This window comes from Anopheles maculipalpis, chromosome 2RL (assembly GCF_943734695.1).
Source record: "Anopheles maculipalpis chromosome 2RL, idAnoMacuDA_375_x, whole genome shotgun sequence".
Classification (NCBI taxonomy): domain Eukaryota; kingdom Metazoa; phylum Arthropoda; class Insecta; order Diptera; family Culicidae; genus Anopheles; species Anopheles maculipalpis.
The window spans coordinates 80,807,352-80,829,298 of NC_064871.1; the positions used below are offsets into that span (position 1 = coordinate 80,807,352).

The window sequence follows — 21,947 nt, forward strand, 5'->3', positions numbered from 1 at the left end:
AAATTAGTCAAAAACACATGCAAACATACCAGCAACTCGTCAAGGTTAAAATGGTGCAATTTTGTGTTTTCTGTCCGTATTTAGGTTTGTGCTGTGGTACACAAGCAACCCAAAATTGAGCACCGTCCTTACCCGTGTAACCATTAAATGCGATCAATTAGTAATTGTCGTTGGGGTGGGTGTGCGTAGAATGTACTACCAACCTTGCTTTGTTGCTGAGGCGTCGAAAGAATAAGGAAGCGAAAAAAAAGTATTTAAAAAAAAACATGAACTCCGGCAATCAATCGTAATAATGATGCTGATTGATGGTTGGACCTTCGTAGGGCTTAGTAATTAGTAAATAAAAAAGAAATTTAAATTAATAAAACCGCTTCATTCATGATTGGATTGGATCACAAATAATGATTTGATAAGGTGTGAAATTTTTACAAACAGTGCATACGAACAGACACTAATTACGATGAGAAAGTGATGTGACGTAAAGTGCGACAAAAACCCAAAACCGTCGCCCCAAAGAATGTATTTAACGAAACAATCAAATATACTAATCAGCTCCTAACAAGCCTCTTTTCTCTCGCAATGTGATCCCCACCGAAACGGTTAAACAAAAACAAAACCTAAACCTTAAGGTACGTAACAAATACCCGAAATACGTGAAAGTGCGTCTGAAAGTGAAGACTGTATCTGAAAGGGTCTCTTGTTTCGTTTCGTTTCTTTCTCATATCGCCGTACATCGAGTGCCGCGTTAATTGCCAAGTTCGGCCGACCGATTTCCATCGATCGGGCGATCGAGCTGAGCTAGCTGACTGGCTAACTGACATGGTTCGTACGGAAATGGTTCGTTTTCAATCAGCTCACCACTTCCGAAGCGGTGTGTGTGCGTGTGAGAGATATTCGAATATGATAAATTTGTTCCACCACGAACGATTCAGTGGAATGGCACGGTGACAGAAAATGGAACTGAAATACAAACAAGCAAAAGGAAATTCCAAACTCGTGTGACAGGTGAGCAATTATAACGTAACGTAACAAATGAAATTGTGCAATAAGCAAATAAAGCGTAAACAGTTATGCAGTGTACTAGTGTTGGTAGAATTCAATGCTAATAAAGCGATGAAATTCTTGAAAAGTTGTTCAAAAATTGCTATCCGTTTGACTGCTAATGCCGTTGTTGCATACAATTGAGTCAGTCTGAGGGTAGTGCTCAGTATTTTACAGATTTAAAATACTCAATTAAGGATTAAATGCTAAACTTACTTTAATTTTTGTTTTTAGACTGATAGAAATCATATTACGAATGCACGACTGCATGGGTCTTAAGTACTAATTTTTGAATTGAGATATTCCCTCTTCCTTGTTTCAAATCAATGGAGTTTCGAACTTTAAGGACTGGGGCGTTTCACACAGGTCTTACCTTGTCTCGCGATATTTCCTCGATATTCAGCAGAATTAGCTGGATGCTTGGTACATTGAAACGTAGATCCTGTGACTACTCGGACTCCTGCTGTTTGTTAAAGTACTCGTCAAAGAGTTGATCCCCATCGCTTAAAATCTAGTAAGATCGTATCGATCGCTTGTAGAAGACCTTCAACTGGACAATGGTACCCGTTTACAAGGATTTCCGTTTACAAAATGCATTTGATTTCTTTATTCGTTCGTCGGACGTACCGGCCCCCTGGAATATAATACTAAGCTAAGTGCGTAATTATAATTACGAAGAACTTAAGTCCTGATGGTAAGTTTTCAAGAGAAGGATTGTGAACTGGATGGTGAAAGGTTAGTCATAGGATTGGTTGCGGAGATTACGGAAACCGTTGTTAAACTCTGTGGAGGATATGCCAGGCTAAAATAGTTTACCCAATTAATCCAATCTGGATTCATCGTACCGGGTTGATGTGATGGCTTACTAGTCTTATTGATACTGCGTAGTTGGATAGTCAGTCCTCACTATGGAGGAGTGACTATCCACAGTCAGTCCTTAAAGGGTTTAAATCCCGGTTCTGCCGTGTGCCGTGTGAAGCCGGCGCACACGGCTTGGCTTACCGCCGTGTTGTGGATTAAATATTTTTCTTTCTATAATTTAACTACCATTTCTTGTTATAAGATTTTTAGAAAAATAAGACTGAAAAATTGTAATGCCAATCACTTAACACAAAATTGAACTCGAAAATCGATCATTTTTTTGTGAATCAAAATATAAACTTTAGAAGTAAAAAAGATTCATTGAAATAGAAAAACTTGTACTGTGAAATCCTACAATAGGAGTACATCGTTTTGACAGCTTAGTAAATATATATGTGTTTTATGTCAAATAGACAATCTACAGCATTGGTTTAGTACTTTTATACAGATTTTCATGCTGAGCTTGTAATATAGATTGATAAACATTAACTATTAAAAAAAATACAGATTTCATATTTATGTTTCTGATACATTTTAATCTTTCTCATCCATTTCCCACTACCAATCTGACGCTCGGTACATTTTGCTCACTTCATTTTCAAACACCACACAGCCGGAATGCAGTCAAAGCACCCCTCAAACCGTACCAAAACCGTGGAGAAAACGATTATCATTGAATGTATTAATTTATGATAACGATGATGCGTGGAATCTTCACGGTTTCATTAATTGCCCACCTTTTCCGACGAAGGAATGTGTGATTGAGAAAAAAAAGGTGCACCGAACGATGAAAACGGTTTGACCGGGTGGACGAACTGTTTTCCGTTTCATCTGTCCGATCCGGTCGATCAAGATTCCCATGCCGGCGGATTCGTTCCGATAGCTTATAACGCTCACAGATCTAACACTCGGTGGGCTAATGAGAGCCAACAAGGAAAGAGAGTGGGAGAAAAAAAGACCCGAAAAATAGTATCCATTGTGGAGTAGAGTAAGGACCAGAAAAAAAAATGCTTAAGAAACAAATGGTTAGAAATAGTGTCTAAGTTGGCGTTTTTCCCCTGGCTTTACTTTTGGGGTTTTGGTCCGCTGCATGTCCACCGCGCGGAAACAAAGAAAAGAAGGGCACTTGCTGATCAAGCTCACTGCGCACACACAGATCGTGATCGTTGCGTTTGTTATCTAATGCTTCGTTGTTTTTTTTTTTTTTCGTGTGTCTTTGACGTTGTTGTCAGTGGTGGTCCCGTATGGTGGAAATTCATTTTCTTACTGTCCATCAACGACGTTTTTTTTCGGAACGATTGTGTTTTTTTTTGCGCTCTCTTAAGTTTCTGCCTTATTGCCAACCACCAATAAGGGCCCCTAGTTTGTTGTGTGGTATAACTTACGCGCACCAGAGAAAGACAACGGTCATAAAGCTCGCCAGGGGAATGTTTGAATGGAAGACAGTTTTCGGCTAAGAAGCTAATGGCAAACCATGATCATAAGATCTGCTGGTCAGACATTCCATTTGTGCGAGATGCCCAAACTGATCATCTAACGCACATTATCTAACTACGTTTGTCAACAAGAAGGTGTCCAAACGCTGTTCGATTGGATCGATTCTGGCTGTGGTGAAGTAATTGCAAACATCAAAACTCCACAAGCTGCCCCTAGTGCGTGCCACAGTTTAATCACAACTGCATCACAAACTGCACCAAATTGAATCAACAAGGAGAAAATACACAATTGGGCGACGTTCAATTAGGTGCCCTCGAGTGAACGAAGCAGATGATGCTGTGTGCAGCATTATTTAACTGTAGTCCGAAGTTTTGTTTCGTCAGCCTGTGGCGTTGGGCCTACCAAGCGACACACAAGTGTGAAAAATCAATTAGACAATTTTGGCACCTGTCGTTCGGCCGAACATCAGTGATGACAAGTTTTTCGCGTGCTTCAGGTGATCATTACGCACCTCCCCATATCCATCGAGAGCTGTCGTTTATTTGGCTGACGCAGGCAATTGATTAGTAGCGTCAAATCGAAAGAAAAGAGACAGACAGGGAGCAAGCTTTCTCACTAAAATTAAATACAACCATCTTGCCCAATTTTAGAAGGTTGATTAATTCAGTAGCTAGCATCCGCAGGAGGGAGGACCGTTTTTGTGAAGTGGGTTTGACAGATTTTTACTGCGACAAGATCGTGCGGCAGAGATAGTTTTATGTTCGCAGATCGTTTGCAAGAAATTGATAGCCGCAGGGTCGAGAGACAAGCGTACGCATTAGGTGGGCCAAAAAGTTGTGTGCTATCGTTTAAGCAAAATTAAAACACACACAAAAATTATGGTCATCAAAAATCAAAGTAATATGTAAATAAAAGTGTGAGAGATACATATAATACTACGTCATTTGCATGGAGATAATAATAGTTAAATATTTAATAAAATGACTTATATGTAAATTATGTTTTTTAATTGAGTTTAACGAAACCATAAAGTAAGATAAGGTAGCGATGCCGGTCTTCACACGGTAGCAAATTAGGCATTGAATCCCGTTCGGGCCGTCTCCTCGTATGCAGAACTGACTGTCCTGCTGGGGGCTTGAGCAAGTCAAGGAAGTCAAGGAAGTGGCAGTCCTCGCGAAGTTTAAGAGTCAAAAAAGAGGAAAAAATATTATTATCATCAGGTAAGCAAACTGTGTATTATAACTATTCTTGTTTAATTTTTATACAGACCAGTAAGTACAATTTAGTGCCATCCATGGTCTGAATGACTCCTGCTGGGTCATGTCCCAAAAAATCTTCTGCAGGCTGATGGCTCTAAGGTTCTAAAGAGGATGCATCATCACTCTGCAGTGGATCAGAAGCATTAGGTAGCGTAATTGTTTCCATTTTTAAGCTTTGCGAATAACGAGAGATCCGCGTGTATAAGTTTGAGTTGGTCTGTGAAGCGTATTCACGACTGAAAAGTTCCTAAGCAATGTATTTTAGTCTGAAAGTAGTGGAGGATTCAGAGCTGATGTCAGCTTCCAGGGATCGAACTATGGCGATGGATAAAAATGACATGGTGGCTGTGTATTCAGTTTACTTACCATAATACTGAGTACTAAGAACTCTGAGGGGTACTAAGCTCTCTGGGTACTAAGAACTACTAAGAACTCTGAGGATGTTTTTGGGTTTACGCAAGACTCTGGCTCTTCTTTTTGAACCTTTTTGTGGTCGTTAGAAGCTCAATTCAACCCAAACATCACAGGTCTTTAACTTATCCAAACACTCAACTTAATGATCCACTTTTAATGATGTGTTTACTAAACGGATTCAAAGCCCCAGGTGTACGCATCATCGCAAGCCTTCTTAGGGCGCCTCAGGGAAGGTTAGGCGTTCAAGCTACAAAACATAAAACTCTAACCCTAAATGAATGGTTTTGGGGTAGCTTGGGAAGCATTTCGTTGAAGAAAGAAAGCAAAAAAAACCTCCGACAACAAAAAAACACCTCAACCTCAACTTTGGTCCATGTTAACTGCTTGTAAAACAGTTCATGTTATGTTTCGTGCGACCACTCTCCCGTTCTCTACTTCTACTCACTTCTTCGACACGTTACAAAAACCCCAAATCCTTTAAGAAGCCATTCTTCTGACGATTAAAAAGCGATCACTTTCAATGTCGGCAACGCCATGTAAGGAAGAAGGGCAACAACGAAATTTCCCCTCTGTATCATATAATACGCACTGTTTATCGCTACCCATGCATACCGAATCACAAAATGGACACATGTACAACCACGGGGCAGTTGAAATTGAAAAGATTGAAATATTAAATCGCGCATTAAATCATGCGTCCGGGTCTGTTGTGTAGTGTCTCAGCCTTTAGACGTCTTAAAAACCGGGCAACAGTGGGAAAGATATTTCTCGGAAATCTCTATCGAGTCCGCACTGATCCCACAGGGACATTATTGTTCGGAAGACAGTTACGGTAGCCCAACCCAAAACAACAAAAAGCTACCATACGCCTTTATGTTCCAACGTCCAACGCGTCCACACAAAGAGCAAGAGAGAGCGAAAAAAAAAACGTGCATATTCCCGCATGCTGGATTTGTGTCCTTGCTCCAGTTAACCGGAGCGAGGGCACATAACATGTGCAGGTCGCGCCAGACACAGCTTACAGTATCGGGGTTAATTTATCGGTGCAAAATTGTTTTCAATACAAAAACGAAGGGAAACCAAAAAAAACATAAGTCCTACACAAAATCACTTGGACACTTTCACACACGCGTTTCCGCACCGTACAGTAACCACACCTTACAGAAAGGGCCAGCGTTCTGACCGTGCCAGTTTACACATTCCAGCATCAACACGCTTGCGACGGGAATTGGCGGACCGGGAATCAATTGCATAATTTCAGTGCCACACCAACCAACGAACGACGCCCGCTACACTGGACGTGCCGAGGTCGGTCTTAATTCCACACCGTCCATTGGCTTTCGTAAAACGTGCCAGGTTTCACTTAATTTCGCATTATGGATCATGTAAAATGGGTAAAATTACACTAAACACTGTTGCTAACTGCAGCACTGGTACCAGACGAGAAGCGAAAGATAATCGAAATCGAGATCCTTGAGGAAAATCAATCTAGATTGGTGTTGTTCGGGAGCGCAACACGTGTTGTGAGGAAAAAAGGCATCGAAAAGGGGTCGGGTTGGGAAGGGAACGATGGTAACCTTCCACGGGTAGCGCCAATAAATCGTATCCCGCAGGGTTTTGATTAGTGGAATGACATTTTTCATCTGAAGAACAAGATTATTAACGTTCGGTTGTTTGCGGCTGTTTTATCGCTTTCGTTTTAAATTTCTTTGTGGAATGGATGTTTAGCAAATGAATGTAATTTATTTTGTTATTACTATTTAAACATGTATTAATTATCAACAAATTGCGCATGCTTACTAACACTTATCACCTATAATTACTTATACTACGAGATTAATGTCTCGGTTTAAGTAATTTATTGCATTATAGCATTTTTATAGTAGATTTGTAACGGATTTATACTGCCTCTGCCTCTATCTATTGGCCTCAGTAAAATACACTAGCAAAGTAATGCTTATTTTACCTCCATTCGTTTAATTTGTATATAGACTAGCCATCCATGGTCTGAATGCCTCCTGTTAGAGCATATCGCAAACTCTTTTTTGCAGATTTATAGTTCTTGAAACATGTTTTGCCGTACGTTTTCTGGCCGATAATGGGGGAAGTTGCTGACGGGAACCGGACACAACCATCCGCCGTTCGTGGATCGTTCACGCGAATAAATGAACGATGCCGAGATCTCACACAGTTTGTCAGATGTACTAGGATCAGGTGGATAGGCTTCTTCCCTTCTATAGAAGTTATAGGAAAGCATTGATGGAGCAACCGTAGGACCAATACCCGTAGTGAAAAACGAAAGGCGAAACATTCCTCGTATTTTTGTTGAGTGCAAAGTTAGCCTTTACTTTATTTATCTGACATCATAAGGAATTGATTGATTGTCCGGTGTAAAAATTAGGACCTTTTCTAATATTTTCAACCAACTTTATAACAAAAAACCAAAGCAACACAAATGAAAATAAAGTTTGTCTGAGGTTCACTTAATTCCTCTCAATTTTTCTAAATTTATGCGCCAAACCGAGTAAGCGCACCATAATTTTTGCAAAACATAATTCAAAATGTAGTGAAATCATGCCACTCACCTGATTTCATTTGATGCATGCCTTTCATTTTTCAATTGAGAGCACATTTATTCATCAATTTTTGTTAAGTTGTTGAAAACATTTGCAATTTAGAAGCCTTACTATCACTGTAACGCTGTTATGAATCATGTTTTTGTTCTGAACGGTTCGAGTCTACGTTTAAGTTAGTTATAGCATTGTTTTCATTCTTCAGCTTGCTATAAAAGAGGCTACTTTTACACGCATAAATCATATAAAAGAATAAAGTTTTAATAACTTCAACTCAATCTGTCAAGGTAGATTAAGATTGCCAGCAATTCTTAGCCTGTTCCACTTCACACAGCAAACTCATATCACACGCAAAAATCGACCTAGCCCTTCAACATATTTGCTACACATTATTTAGCTTTTGCGGCAATAAACCCGCCACACTCGATCGATCGTCCAATAGATAAGACAAGCAGAAGACATAAATCATTCTTCACTACACCATAAATACCATCATCTCGCACCTTGTTTGTTTTTGTTCGCCTGTTTGTCTTAAACAACACTCACCGCTCCATGGCGCATTACACCATCCAACCATCCATCCATCATCCACCCGCACTTGTAAAGGGTTAATTGTGTGGTGTAGTGTAGTGCATGTGCTGCAATTTGCAACAAAAACAAGCAGACAAAAATACGAGCTCAAAGAAAGAAAGAATAAACCCATATCTCGTGTACGCGAGCGTCGTCCGATCGATTGCAAGCGTCCGAGATACGAGTTCCGACCTGCCGCCGCCTGACAGTGACCTCATAAATCACGATCGCTCCCTCGCCCGGATCCGTTTACACCGTGGCACGCAAAATATGGGCCACCTTCTGGGAAGGCGATTGAGTAATGAAGAAAATGGGGTTCATCTAAACATTATGCCACCAACCCGCATGACACGGCGGTTGCGGTTGCTGTGCCACACTGGACCGGACGTCATTCGTGAGCGTACGCGCACAGGAGGGAGAGAGTGAGAGGGAATTGTCTTATTGCCTATTTTCTCTGACCAAACCCAATTTCACCCACTGGAAAAGCTATGGGCCCATTTTAATTCGATTACATATTAAGTTATCAAATAGTAATATACACTGGCCACCATCCGCACTGCCCATTTCGGCGACGTAATCGTCCAATTTAATGCCTCTTTTCGCATATACTCAGCTCCATACCCTTCAGTTCTCTCCAGTTCGCAGTTAACGATCCCCGATCACAATCTGCAAAGTAGATCTCGTTCAGCAGATCAATCGATCGATCTGCTAATGAATGAAGATGATTTAACCACCATAATCGCTACTAATCCGAGGTAAAGTGATCCAACCATCCACACTGGAAGGGCTCTTCAGGAGAGTGCGTGTCTTTTAAGTAACTTCGCCAGTTGCGAGTGACAGCAGGAAAGTAATTAATCAGCAGGTATAACCACTTCTGACATTACGCTATCATACGCACGCATCTTAGTAGACACTGTTTTTGTTTTTTTTTGCAAACGCTGCTCTAGAACACTTATTAGTCTACATCAGAAGATCACCAATTATGGTACAAATCTTGGATACCGTTTGGGTTCTCTATTTTGGTTGAACCGTTTTTTCGCACGACCTCAACATACGCACACGCACTCGCCGTGTAGTGCCACGCCAGGCCACGCCTCGGACATTACGCAGCTTTGCCCTTCACTCTGGGGCGACTGCAACTTTAAGAAAAGAAGAAAAAAAACCTAAACGAACGGAACACACCTCACCTTACACACTGACTTTCGATGGGATTTGAAATTGCTATCTCGTTTGTTTAGCCAAAACCGGCACCTGCGCAGCACGGTACGATTGCAATACATTCGATTTGCCCAGGGACACTAAGACCTCCGCCACTAATAGGACACTGGCAGCCTAACCTAAGACCAAGTCCGTCACCCGGGCGCACTCCGGGATTCGAAAATTGCAATCGATTTGATCTAATGAAAACATAAATCAAAACCACCGCGACCAAACGCGGGTGCTCGTACCGTCTGTCACATGAGGCTAATGAGAGGCGTGTGTGCGTGTGTGTGGAGCCAGGTCGACTACCAGATAGATCTTTCCGAATGGCAATTGATCCGATTTTTGAACTTTCCTGCCCTGACTGCGCAGGGTTCACTTTCACACCGTAAACACGTGGTGAAGCGTGGAATCAGCTGATGTTGTAATTTACACAGTTTATCCATCCTGGTGGATTATTTTTATCTCGTCTTGCACGATTGCATTTATGGTTTAGTTTTGGGTCTGTTTGACCGAGTTTTTTTTTACGATTCTTCTTGAAGAAGATAATTTGCCTTTGTTCCGAATATATCCAAGTTCTTTAGAAGTAAGAAGAAACATTTTGATATTATTATTAGACAAGAAAGAGGTCCATAGTAAACGATATAACGCTTCTTGGTCTAACATCCTTCTAGGCTATGCCGGTCATCGAATAGATTACTAACACTTGTTGATGCCACCAGTGGCAGATTTAGCCCAACGAAGGCCGTAAGTGGATTGGATGTTTCGAGCCCCTTCAGCGGCGAATCAAGCTGTTCAAATGACCTTTGCGGAATTACTATCCAGTCCATGACAATCAAAATAAAAAATGTTGAAGGAAGGTTGTACTTTTGATACTCCTGTGAAGGAGGGTGGACACCCACCACAACATGGTTAGTTTTCATAGTTTTTGTTCACACACAATCATTGTTGATTTTTGGTACAAAATCAAAGTTGCTGTAAGATAGTCCATTTGTTGATGATCATTCCACAAAAATGTGATAAAGTTATATCTAGCAGACGTATCGAAATGAGCTTTTTGAAAAGCGAACATAAAAGTGTTTTTTTTATTGGCGGTCACTGTACATTGAAGAAAAATGGAGAATCTTGTCAAATGACGAATGTTATCACCTTTACGAAAATCTCAAATTACTTCTGCGATGTAGCCTATTTCGAGTCCTTTGAGAGCTAGAAATGTCATTCGAAAAACACCAGACAAGTTCGTCAATATTTGTGTTATGTTCTTAGCTAGGGTAAAAATTACGTTTACAAGATTTGCTGACGTAGATAGAACACATTGTATGTGCAGAACAATTTTAAATTCTTGTTAAAGCTCAAACATGAAGGCTGATTTTTATACTTAACACCTAAACCCAACTGTTTAAACACCAACGGGGGCAGCCCGGTGGTGAAGGCGGCAATAGCTCTGACCTTCACGCAGCAGGGACCGGTTCAAATCCTATCCGAACCTTAGAAAGGACTGACGTGGTATCAGCAAGTCTAGTAATAGTCAATGGCCGGCGTGACCTTAGAGGTCGTTAAGCCAAGAAGAAGAAAACCTAAACCTCCCCTAATTTGATAATTGCGGAACATTTCCATCCACTGAGGGAATCTGGTTAGAAGAAAAGTAGCTGTGAGTAGTTGTTTTTTTTTTTTTTTTACAGGATGTCCCGCAAATAATGCATGCAATTAATAGAGAAACTAGAAGATCTTCTTTAACTAATCTGGTCAAATTTGTACGCGAAATTAAAAAATATCTTCTTCTTTTTCTTTCGAAATCAATTACAAACATCTCCACCATTCCCATATTAATCGGTTAACTGTTTCAAAATGGTAAAGTAGCTGTACGAAGCACGTAGAATCTAAACAAGATTATTAAATACAAACTGAGTTAATATAGTTATCCAAATCAAAAATCTCACCTAGTCCCCTACTTACCGCCAAGAACGTGTCCAACGACATGGAAATAAAGAAGGCTTGCATTTTCAGTGGCCGGTTACTGTACAGGATAAATATCTGCAGCATTCGGTTCGTACCGCGGTCGTACCGATACCAGTCACTTTTGTACGCAGACATCGAAAGTTGATCGGCCTGCAAAATATTGAAGGAATTGTTTCGGGACAACATAGTTGGACCGGACTATGAATACTCACGCAAGCATGTATCTCGTTTGCGTGCCAGTAGTACAGAAATAAAATGGCCGTCATCGTGGTAATGTAGCAAACGTCAATAAACACCTGCACCCCGGAAGTGGTCATCGATGCTTCGAACAGGAGTGCACACAGTAGGATGGAAAATACGACAAAGTCTAGGAAAACGGCCGCCCGCGTTAGTTGCTCTAGTTCTCGCGTGAACGCAACCAGATTTGCTTGCCGTTTAATGCAATCGATCATAAGCGTGCGACGCTCTTCGTTGTCGACACGATCGGGGACACTCGTTTTTGGTGTGTTCTGTCCCGGTTTATGGTAACGATCGAGAAAGCAAAGCCGATGATTTAGGACACTGCATTCGGTACGGCCGTAAATCATTAGCGTCACCATAAACATGTGCCAGGAGGGAACGATCAGCTGTCCCACGTACATTATGTACAGCTGGATGAAGTAGATCTCGAGGAAATGGTTATCCTTCCCATCGGTGGCAGGATACCAGGAGCGTAGTATCGGTGTCGGATACTGTTGGAGGATGGTCACGTTTAGCTCACCCAAATTTAGTTGTCCCTCGATTGTGCTAACGGGTCCTTCGTACATCAGATAAAGCACCAACGAGTAAACGCACATCATGTTGGCCGTTACCAATGCGCAGCTCCAGAACACAACCGCCAGTCGGCTGAGGTAACGTACGTTACCTGTCACTATATCCTTCTCATCGTCCCACCCATCACCAAGAATCCGTTCAATTCCGATATGAGCGACCTTAATGATGCTGTTAAATCCTACAAGGAGGATCCAATTGTGCAGTAAAATGAAGTTCAAGTTGCTTATTTTACTAATGCTCTACTAGAAACTTACTTGCACGATGGAAGTAGAAGAAGATGATGCGAAAGATGGTCGTGGTAAAGAGCAGCGTGGTTGCCGCGTTTGCCGTCATATCTGAAACCGATCCCCAAACCTGCCACAGATCGACGTACTGCGTACAGTTGAACAGTATCATCGACACGGTAAACACCATACCACGGAAACAGTGGGCTTGCTTCAAAGGTTGCGAACGGCCCAACAGTAGTCCGTAGTATCTTAGACCTAGAAGCGTTTGCTTGAGCAACGGATTGTCGTACACCGCATCCGGAAGGATCCATTCTTCCTTTAGCTCCATCTTTCCTTTACTGGCAGCAGACCAGACAAGGGTCTAATGCTTTTATAAGACAGACATATGCGTCGTGTGTGTTTGTTTATACACACAGTAATTAGCTCGATAATCGCGGCATAATTAACTACGAAGCTTAGGCAATTATAACGTTCGGTTGGGTTGTGCTGTTCGGTGTATGAATAATGTATGTAAGAAGGGAGACAGATGTTTGAGAAGGTAGCTTTCAGGCTAAAGATATTTCTTCTAACTTCATACTACTTTCGTCGTTTCTTTGACGATTTCATTGATAAAATTGGTACGGAAATTTCATCTTCTATAAAACAATTGCTCAGTGGCAGAGATTGAGGGACAGCGATAAGATCGGGAGGTTCTTATATTCGATTGCTTCCCAAGAATCCTTAAATCCTTGGCTGAACGGCGTCTCAGGATATCGTGCATTTATTAGTTGTCTAGGCTTTAGTGACGGATTTAGTCTTTCGGAGAACTTCTAAGCGGAGTGGAAATTGAGGGAACGATTAATACGAGACAACTAACGAGGCCCCAGGTTGACCATAGACGAGACTCGTACTCGTTTCATCATTGCTCTGGCGGGAAGAGGAGAGTTTTCTCAGACTTTCTTGCTCGGCGAAACTCCCCTGGCCAGCGAGGTCCCTAGCGGCAAATTACTTCGCCTATATGCTAGTCCGCCTTTGCCAGGCTTAGGATTAACCACTTCGCATTGGGCGCACATATCCTGCAGGACAGGTCGACTCCAAAATATGTGGCTGCAGTTTCGGATACTACGACATAGATCATATGAAGCTGCCCGACGCAGTTCGAGGCATTGAAATATCGCTCGAAGATAGGAAATATTGTCCTATTAGAGTTCTGCTGGGAGCGGAGATACGTTATACTGCAAATGACGAAACGTTAGGATAGAATGTCATCATTTGAAAATTCGTTGGAATTTGTCTAGTTTTTTTGTTCGAGTATATCTTACCACAATTTTAAATGGACGTATTTAAATAATTATTGAATCACTTGTAACAAACACGTAACAAAATTTTCCTTAATTTTCTTTTGTGAACCTGCCGAACGAAACAGAAAGTATGCGTGAAACAAAATGATGGAAAAATACAATGAAAATGAACCGTTACTATAATCAAGATAAAGCTGCAATAATCATATCTCATTTACCTAATCCTTCGATTTCTTTTTCTCTCCTTCGTCTTTGCTATCCTTAGCCTTCTTTTCTTTAGCATCGGGACAATCATCGTCATCCGGATCCGTACACTGGACATCAATTAACACCTTGCCGGTGCACTGCTTTTGCTGCACGAATTCAATCGCTTGTTGAATTTTTGCGAGTGGGAAAATCTTACTTATATGTCCCGCAATCATACCCTCCGATCGCATCTCGATCGTGTCGGAAATCATCTGCCGGTAGGTGTCCACATCTGGATACTCGTACAGATCGAAGTGCCGCACGTTTTGGATCAGTTGTGCCTTTCCCTCTGCTTCAGCTGGTTTTTCATCCTTCTCCTTTCGCTTTGGTCGTTCAAATTCGGGCAATTCCGTTGGAAATTTGGATGCGTTAAAAAATGGATCCACCGAGATGAGTTGTCCGTTGGCGGGATCGACACTATGATGGTGGAAACAAGAGTTTTAAAACTATTCGCCCGCTAGCGGAGTCATGTAAAACTTACAAATCAGCCAGTAAATGGAGTAATCCCTTTCCTACCGCATCGTACGCTAGCTTTGCCTTCTTGTCGCCCATCGCGTCCTGCACGTTTTTGTACAACTTCGTAAAGTTATTCTTGCTCATGCTCACCACCTTATGGGCTCCCTTTTCGCGCACCAGATCAGAGCTGCTTTCGGTGTCGCACACAGCGATAACTTTCGCTTTGTACACACTCACCGCTAAATCAATCGCGGCCAGTCCCATACCGCCCGGTCCCGCCGTTATTAGTATCAAATCGTTTTCCTTCAGATTGCAGTACAAAGCGAACGTTAGCAGTGCGGTACCGTGCCCGTACGGTAGGACAGCCATTTCACGGAGCGGTACCGATTGGGGCACGGTCCATACGTCGCGATTTTTTACCACCGCTTCCGTTATGAGGCCACCGTTCGGATCTTGCAGATCGTTCATTACCACCACCCGGTCGCCCCGGTTGAAATGGTGCGGATTCTCTTTCCCGATGTCAACGATTTCACCGGAAAATTCATGCCCGGGAATAAATGGTAGCGGGACGTTCAGTTCGGCATGCTTGCCGGTTATGATTTTCACGTCGGTTGAATTCAGACTGCAATAGTGCACCTTGACGCGTACCTGTGGCAGCAAGCAACGAACAAATGTTTGGTTAGTGTGAATTACGAAGCCATGGCAGAGAAAACTGTGAACGCCCTTGATTACCTCATCGTTTTTCAGCTTTTCTGTCTTTTTTACCGTTTCCAGCACGACCGGTTTGCCGGCTTCCCGTAGTACGGCAGCCCGGTGGGCATTTCTTGCTACATAATGATTGCTGTATTTACTGCTTTGCAACGAAAATTCGAATATTTCACGCACAATTTTCGGTGTTACCGTGCGAAACATTATGCAGGCTGTAGCAATATTTATCCGCCGTCAGCCGATCACCGCTTGTTGACAATAACAATAGCAATGACAGGTATGATGACAGACATCTCAAGCCGGCTTCAAATTGGCGTAAATATTGAGTCCAAGTGGAATCGGAATTTTTTAGCACCTCATGCTGGATTTTAAATTTGGAAATAGTGAAGCAGGAATACCATTTGTTAAGAACGTTTTAAACCTGTTATATTTCCAATATCGGTTTACCGGAATACACTAATCCTTGTCTGATTCTTCACTATCGGAGACGCTTAATTCGAACATTTCTTCCATAGCAAACCGAGTGACATCCGCTCTGATCACGGAAAAGACACCCTCGTAGCGATGCCAGTAGTCGTTGGATCCTTTCCCAAAACCGAATCCAGCTCCAATACGTAGTACTGAAGCAGGGAGAGTTAGCTTACTCCAAGCGAGCTGTTCGTGACAAAACGGGGAATCGAGTCGCGTACCGACCAACTGTGCGGCTGTGCCTTTACTGGAAGTTAAGTCGACATCAATCAGCAATTGCGGGATCTTTCTCCTGACACGATGCAGTAACATTTTGTAGCTTTTGATCACCTGAGTTAGAGATAGAGAGGTGGTAGCACCTTCAGACCAGTGAAGTCGCTCAACTGGTATTCCTGTCAAGAGCTCAGGATGCCGAGCCAGGTCCTCCAATGGTTGTCCTTCGACTGGTCGAATGTACAAGCGACGCGCACCAACAGTAACTGGTGCCGCTACATAGCCAGCAGGAACGTTCGACGTCACGTTCGGGTGTGCAACCTTGGGATAAAAGGTTTTACCTCCATGTTCAAATCGGCCTACGTGTTTGACGAGTGCGGCCGTTGGTTTTAGGCTCTGCCGAAAGTGTGTGCAAATGCGCTCGACGAGCGAGTCTTCACTACACCCGTCATCAAAAGGACTACTCCAACGGGCACGTGTCACCTTTGCATAGACCTGCCAGTTGGTGACATCTTTGATTGTCTCAATGTCGAGATCAATGATCTCTACCTTCTGCGCTCGAAGGTAGGCAACCGTTTGGGTTGCTATTTCCTCGACTTGATCAAGACGGATTTCGACCTCTTCGGGTGGTGGCAAAAGCAATGAAGACCTCACTGTAACAAAATAAAGCGAGAGTAAGCTAGTGCAGAACTGTGCATTGTACAAATAGTAAATAACTGTGTTTAAGCTCACCTGATGGCACCATCATCTGCGTACTTATTACCCAATTGGAATTTTATATCCCTGGTCGCTCGCCGTGTCAGCAAAGTAATGTGTTAACACAACAGAAGCTGGAATACACAATCAAACACACAACAAGAAACAAAGGTTGTAAACTGCCAGTACCCCCTGATTTTTTAGCTTGGCGATGCTGTCGACCGTTTCCTATGGGCGAATGGTAAATTTACCAAAAGAATGGATGCTTTTATATTATCAACAGAAAACTGCATCTACTTCACTCACCAATGGTAGCAGTGTTTAACCCAAGAGCTATAAACGAGTGTCTCTCCCTTCGGAAACGTCCATACAGATACAGCTCCGGCAATCTTGCTGTCGGTGCTTCAACCCCTCCTATTCAAAACAAATCACTCAACAACCAGGCGCCCGCTTTCACCAATCCAAGCGACACCGCCACCGCATTATAAACTTCCCCTTCCGACTCGCACAAATCTTTCGATGTGTGCGTTCGATGTGATCAAACGGGGTGGTTTGTTTTGATGTGGTAATCATCGACATCAGCATCAGCGAGCCAAAATTACCAACCACATAATATTACTGTAAGCTTCTGTCTGTTTGTCTGTTTTAAATTCGAATTACCACATGACCCCAACATTCAAATGACACAAACCACCCTTCCCCCATCTAGAGCTAGAATCTTCTCCTTCACACATCGCCACAATAGATAAGCGTACAAGATTGGCTAATATTAGCTTTTTTTCCTTTTTGAATACTTACCCAACTGCTTTTGTTGTGCGTGTGTAAAGTTGCCGGGGCAGTTTGGAAAGTCACTAGCGACAATGATGGCCAACATTGCTGTACGCACTGCTGGTACCAGTACAACACGACTGTCAACCACCATCACCACTGCGCTCGGTAGTAAGTGTTCAACCTCCGGCTGGAATTACGCACTAAACGCTGCTTCCAAAAGGTAACAATATATAATTTCATCTACGGCGCTTTTTAGACTAGTGTGAAGCCAATATTAATTTCGTTGGCAAACGGTTCCAGATTTATCTCCCAATCCACTGCTAAAGCAATGCGTTTCGTACAGTACCGTTCGGTAGCTACCGGAGACAAGCAGCGGCTCGGTGTGTTATCGGAAGATGGTACGCAGGTGTCGGACATTTCCGACCGATATGAAGGTGACCTGATAACGCTCATCCGTTCGGGTGTTTCGCTTGATGAGGTGAAAACGGTCGTCTCGAAGGCAAGCCCGGTGAAGGTGGACAGCGTCGAGCTGCTAGCGCCGGTCACAAATCCACAGAAGATTTTGTGCGTCGGTCTCAACTATAGCGGCCACTGCGAGGAGCAGAACAAACCGATACCGAAGGAGCCGATGTTCTTTAGCAAATATGCGACAACCATCGTTGGTCCGTATGACAACGTTATCGCTCACCGCATATCGGACGTAAGGGACGTAAATGGTAAAAAAAATAAAATAACTACAAATCACTCTCTCTGTATTGCAGCAAATCGATTGGGAGGTAGAGTTGGCGGTCATCATCGGCAAGCAGGCCAAAAGTGTTACCAAAGCGAACGCGATGGATTATGTGTTCGGGTATACCGTTGCGCAGGACATCTCGGCACGTGATTGGCAGAAGCTGCGCAATGGTGGACAGTTTCTGATCGGCAAGTCGATGGATACCTTCTGTCCGCTTGGACCGGCCGCTGTGCACAAGTCGCTGGTGCCGGATCCGCACCAGCTGTCGATCAAGTGCAGTGTGAATGGGGTGGAAAAGCAGAACGGTAGCACGAGCGAGCTGATTTTCCGCATTGACGATATCATCGAGCGAGTGACACAGTGAGTTTTATCGATCGATCGACTAGTTATGGGCCGAAGAGAGAGTGTTTAAACCCGTTTCCTTCCGTATTACAAGGTCCATTACACTTCTGCCGGGCGACGTTATACTGACGGGAACTCCGGCCGGTGTCGGTATGCATCGTAAGCCGGCCGAATTTCTGCAACCGGGCGATGTGATCGACAGCGAGATTGAGGGACTGGGAAAAATCAAGAACAAGGTCATTGCTGACTCCTAAACCGACGTCAGAAGCTGGTAAAACTTCGCTACGGGTTTTTTAGTGGGATTGTGACGAAATAATAAAATATTTACCATTCATGTTTTTTTTTATACTTTATTTACTTACCATTCTGCCTTAAAGGCTTAAAATTGTACCAGTTTTTTTTTAATGTATTTTGTAGAGGCTATGGGTTTTGAGGGCGGTGGTGAGGCGACAATAACGGAGGTCTTCATTCGGCAGGACCCGTGGTTCAAATCCAATCCGGCCCTTCCCCCCGTAGTGAGGACTGACTATCGAACTACGAGGTATCAGCAAGTCTAATTAATAAGCCATTAGATGGTATTATTACAATATACAGTATACCGCGTTTCCAAAGCCAGAGGATCTCTAGGACGAAGGGACCGTTAAGGAGTCCGTAAATTCAAACGACTAAGCCACCTATAAAACAACCTTGAGCCGCACTACACCTTTCACTGGGTGAGTATAAACCAAACAGAAGTCGTCTTGAGTCATGCAGCGACATAGATGTTGGGCCAAAGATGCGTTTATTAGCGGCTCGAGTGAAATATTTTTGAATATTCTAGTTTTGTAAAATCAACAGTGGACCAACACTAAACAATACTTGCGTACTCCAGGATGGAGCGTACGAGAGAAAGCAAGTAGGATCCCGAAAATCAACAGTTGATCACGAATGATGATGAATGAACAGTTATGTTCTAAATCTCGTTTACAAATGGCTTCGGATGTAAAGCTTTCACATGTTCCGGTTCCTGTTATTCGCTATATTGAGTTCGTAACTTTTTTCTTCGGCCCTTCAACAACTACAATTACACCCAGAGAACAATCTACTTCACTCACTTCAATGCCTTTCTTCTGGTATACACAAACTCCTCCCTGCTATGGTACGGTGCGTACGGATCGTTAATGTAGTACCGGGGACGCTTCCAGTACTTCGTTACCATCTTATCCAGCAGCGTAGCCTGCGTTCCGTTAACGAGTACGTGCTGCCGTAGACGACGCTTGCGATTACCCTTCTTGCGCCACATTTTCTTATGCCGTCCGGAGATGGTCCGTATCCAGCCACCCCAGTCCAGACGCTTAAATCGCTTCACAACCGCCTTTACCGTCTTCCTTTTACCTTTGCGCATGGAAAACTTTATCACCGTTCGGTGCGGTTGCGTTTGTAGCATCGGCGATACGGCCAACGCGTCTAGCAACCGATGGGATGATTCCATTAGGCATGTTTTGTTCGGCTGCAGTGTGATTGGGGTACGAACAGAGTGCGAAGCAACTGCATTCGATCGTAGAAAGGTGGAAAAGTTACGTCTTGTGGGAGATGCAAACACGGGAACTACCGGCGGAATCCGACCGACAAACGCTCTTGTTTGTACCGCTTGGCGTATGGCTAAATGGAGGGAAGAATTGTTGCATATTATACCTTCTCACACAATTAATGGCTTCATTACAAAACACTTACCCAATGTAGCTAAACTTCTAATCATTTTCCTGCTTTCTTTTTGTTAGAATTTCCCGTCAGTTCTCTTCAAAACATTACGAGCAGCGCACGTAAGAATCGGACTGGCTCCCAGGAACAAAATGTCACTTCTCACTATAGTGAGTAGGTGCTTCTCACTAGAAGAGAGAAGTGAGATTTTGTTCCAAATGAGCCATATTTCACCTCCTTGTCAAAATCCACAGCTGTCAGTTGACAGCTCACTACCGCATGCTTGCTGTTTGTTTTGATTTGCGGAAAAATACACGCGCCACTTTTGCACCCAAAATGGCTCAAGGAAAACTTAAAGTAAAATCGAAAGCACCGCCAAACCTGAAGAAAGCACAAGCGAACAAGAAAAAGGGAACTGCATTCAGCAAGCGGAAAAGTAAGTGCTTGCGCCAGCTGTGGATAAAAACGATCGTTTGATCACACATTGTTTCGTTGCAGATGCACCCATTCAGTCGAAGAAACACAAATTCGAAGAGGCACACAAACTGAAGCAGGTCATCACGAAAACGGTTAATAAGAAGAACGAGGACGACATTCGGAAGGTTGCGTACGAAGGCCAGACAAACCTTAGCCAAGCGCAACTGGCCGTGCTAGAGCATCATCGAAAGCAGGCCCAGAATGATGAGTCTGAGGCGGGTTCTTCGAAGTAACCGATTACAGGGATGGTTGAAAGCAAAATTTATAGCGTGGCAGATGACCTAAGATGTATAAACTGGCTGAAAAATGCAACATTGAAGGGAAACCAGCATTAAGTATGGGAATAAATGATGTTTATTCAAGTGTAATCATTGGCAGATTTAGCTCATCTCCGGATTGAATCTAAGTTCGGTAAGTGTCCGATTTTTGCTACCCATATGAAGCCATGTAATTGGATTTTTAGCTAATTTTCTCTACATTTAGTTTATTTGATGCTCGTCCCAAAAACGCATCCAGCGGTATGGTGCGCGTTCCGATCGAAAGGAAAAAAGGACTTTCTGCAGTAATTGGGCAGTGTTGGATGGATCGGGTTGAACATCGGTCAACAAAAAGATCCGATCAGGGCAGCACGCCCTGATCGGACCACAAATATGCGAGTTTCCACGGGAATGCTGTATGTTTTCCGTAATAACAGAGCGGAGGATGGAGAAATTGGGTCGAGGTGTTTAACAAAAAGATGCACGACTCAAAGATGCATCCAACGATAAGTTGAACGCCTCGATCGGAACAAAATTGAGCAAGTTATCGCCGGTTTTTCACAAGAATACTGTTGTTTTTCCACAATAACTGTTCCGAGATGGAATGAATCAGGTTGAGGTGTTGCACTAAAAGGTGGGCGGCTCAAAGACCCATCCAACGGTATGCCCCATGCCGAGATCGGACAAGAAATGGCCGAGCTATCGCCGATTTTCCATGGGAATGTTTTGGGTTTTCCGCAATAACTGGGCGGAGGGTGGAGGGATCGGGTTGTGGTGTTCCAAGAAAAGGTAAACGGCCCAAAGACCCATCCAACGGTATGCCCCATGCCAAGATCGAACCAGGAATGGCTGAGTTATCGCCGATTTTCCACGGGAATGCGTTAGTTTTTTCGCAATAACTGGGCGGGGGTTGGAGGGATCGGGTTGTGGTGTTCGACAAAAAGGTGTGCGGCTCGAAGACCCATCCAACGGTATGCCCCATGCCAAGATCGAACCAGGAATGGCTGAGTTATCGCCGATTTTCTACGGGAATGTTTTGGTTTTTTCGCAATAACTAGGCGGGGGGTGGAGGGATCGGGTTGTGGTGTTCGACAAAAAAATGCGCGGCCCAAAGACCCATCCAACGGCATGCCGCATGCCAAGATCGGACCAGGAATGGCCGAGTTATCACCGATTTTCCACGGGAATGTTTTGGTTTTTCCTCAATAACTGGGCGAGGGGGTGGTTGGATCGGGTTGTGGTGTTGCACAAAAAGGTAAACGGCCC

General features: G+C 43.3%; 5 protein-coding genes across 5 annotated transcripts in view; 2 read left to right on the plus strand and 3 right to left on the minus strand.

The window, feature by feature from the left end:
- LOC126567529 (39S ribosomal protein L35, mitochondrial) overlaps nucleotides 1-20,005 on the minus strand; it is a 142,005-nt gene extending 122,000 nt beyond the window's left edge. Inside the window, exons 1-2 of the mRNA XM_050223749.1 lie at nucleotides 19,981-20,005; nucleotides 19,353-19,908 (exon numbers count right to left, since the gene is read on the minus strand). Of these exons, the coding sequence (XP_050079706.1) occupies nucleotides 19,358-19,908; nucleotides 19,981-20,005 (576 nt within the window). The 3' untranslated portion in view covers nucleotides 19,353-19,357. The remainder of the gene's footprint in view (nucleotides 1-19,352; nucleotides 19,909-19,980) is intronic.
- On the minus strand, nucleotides 11,182-12,682 carry LOC126568273 (odorant receptor 56a-like). The gene is made up of 5 exons (XM_050224720.1): nucleotides 12,382-12,682; nucleotides 12,106-12,305; nucleotides 11,527-12,045; nucleotides 11,312-11,464; nucleotides 11,182-11,235 (listed from the first exon to the last, which is right to left on the minus strand). The coding sequence occupies exons 1-5, from the start codon at nucleotides 12,680-12,682 to the stop codon at nucleotides 11,182-11,184; spliced, it is 1,227 nt and encodes a 408-aa protein (XP_050080677.1).
- On the minus strand, nucleotides 13,853-15,248 carry LOC126568242 (quinone oxidoreductase-like protein 2 homolog). Its single transcript, XM_050224688.1, has 3 exons — nucleotides 15,069-15,248; nucleotides 14,362-14,984; nucleotides 13,853-14,297 (listed from the first exon to the last, which is right to left on the minus strand). Exons 1-3 carry the CDS (start codon nucleotides 15,246-15,248, stop codon nucleotides 13,853-13,855), a joined length of 1,248 nt encoding a protein of 415 aa, XP_050080645.1.
- Nucleotides 17,493-18,532, plus strand: LOC126568403 (fumarylacetoacetate hydrolase domain-containing protein 2). The gene is made up of 3 exons (XM_050224873.1): nucleotides 17,493-17,892; nucleotides 17,954-18,285; nucleotides 18,362-18,532. The coding sequence occupies exons 1-3, from the start codon at nucleotides 17,521-17,523 to the stop codon at nucleotides 18,519-18,521; spliced, it is 864 nt and encodes a 287-aa protein (XP_050080830.1). The 5' UTR covers nucleotides 17,493-17,520; the 3' UTR covers nucleotides 18,522-18,532.
- A 277-nt stretch (nucleotides 20,006-20,282) lies between the features above and the next one.
- Nucleotides 20,283-20,657, plus strand: LOC126568621 (uncharacterized). The gene is made up of 2 exons (XM_050225129.1): nucleotides 20,283-20,383; nucleotides 20,446-20,657. Exons 1-2 carry the CDS (start codon nucleotides 20,284-20,286, stop codon nucleotides 20,655-20,657), a joined length of 312 nt encoding a protein of 103 aa, XP_050081086.1. The 5' UTR covers nucleotide 20,283.
- The last annotated feature ends 1,290 nt before the right edge of the window (nucleotides 20,658-21,947 follow it).

What these genes read in the sequence shown, in the direction of transcription:
- LOC126568273 (XM_050224720.1), bottom strand. Translation starts at nt 12,682, where the DNA reads ATGGAGCTAAAGGAAGAATGGATCCTTCCGGATGCGGTGTACGACAAT. An exon ending in ATCTGATGTACGAAGGACCC is followed by an intron (nt 12,046 to 12,105) that starts GTTAGCACAATC and finishes ATCCTCCAACAG; the next exon opens with TATCCGACACCGATACTACG. An exon ending in CGTTGGACACGTTCTTGGCG is followed by an intron (nt 11,236 to 11,311) that starts GTAAGTAGGGGA and finishes AATCTTGTTTAG; the next exon opens with ATTCTACGTGCTTCGTACAG.
- LOC126568242 (XM_050224688.1), bottom strand. Translation starts at nt 15,248, where the DNA reads ATGTTTCGCACGGTAACACCGAAAATTGTGCGTGAAATATTCGAATTT. An exon ending in AAAAGCTGAAAAACGATGAG is followed by an intron (nt 14,985 to 15,068) that starts GTAATCAAGGGC and finishes TTGCTGCCACAG; the next exon opens with GTACGCGTCAAGGTGCACTA. An exon ending in CTCCATTTACTGGCTGATTT is followed by an intron (nt 14,298 to 14,361) that starts GTAAGTTTTACA and finishes CCACCATCATAG; the next exon opens with TGTCGATCCCGCCAACGGAC.
- LOC126568403 (XM_050224873.1), top strand. Translation starts at nt 17,521, where the DNA reads ATGCGTTTCGTACAGTACCGTTCGGTAGCTACCGGAGACAAGCAGCGG. An exon ending in TCGCTCACCGCATATCGGAC is followed by an intron (nt 17,893 to 17,953) that starts GTAAGGGACGTA and finishes TCTGTATTGCAG; the next exon opens with CAAATCGATTGGGAGGTAGA. An exon ending in ATCATCGAGCGAGTGACACA is followed by an intron (nt 18,286 to 18,361) that starts GTGAGTTTTATC and finishes CCGTATTACAAG; the next exon opens with GTCCATTACACTTCTGCCGG.
- LOC126568621 (XM_050225129.1), top strand. Translation starts at nt 20,284, where the DNA reads ATGGCTCAAGGAAAACTTAAAGTAAAATCGAAAGCACCGCCAAACCTG. An exon ending in TGCATTCAGCAAGCGGAAAA is followed by an intron (nt 20,384 to 20,445) that starts GTAAGTGCTTGC and finishes GTTTCGTTGCAG; the next exon opens with ATGCACCCATTCAGTCGAAG.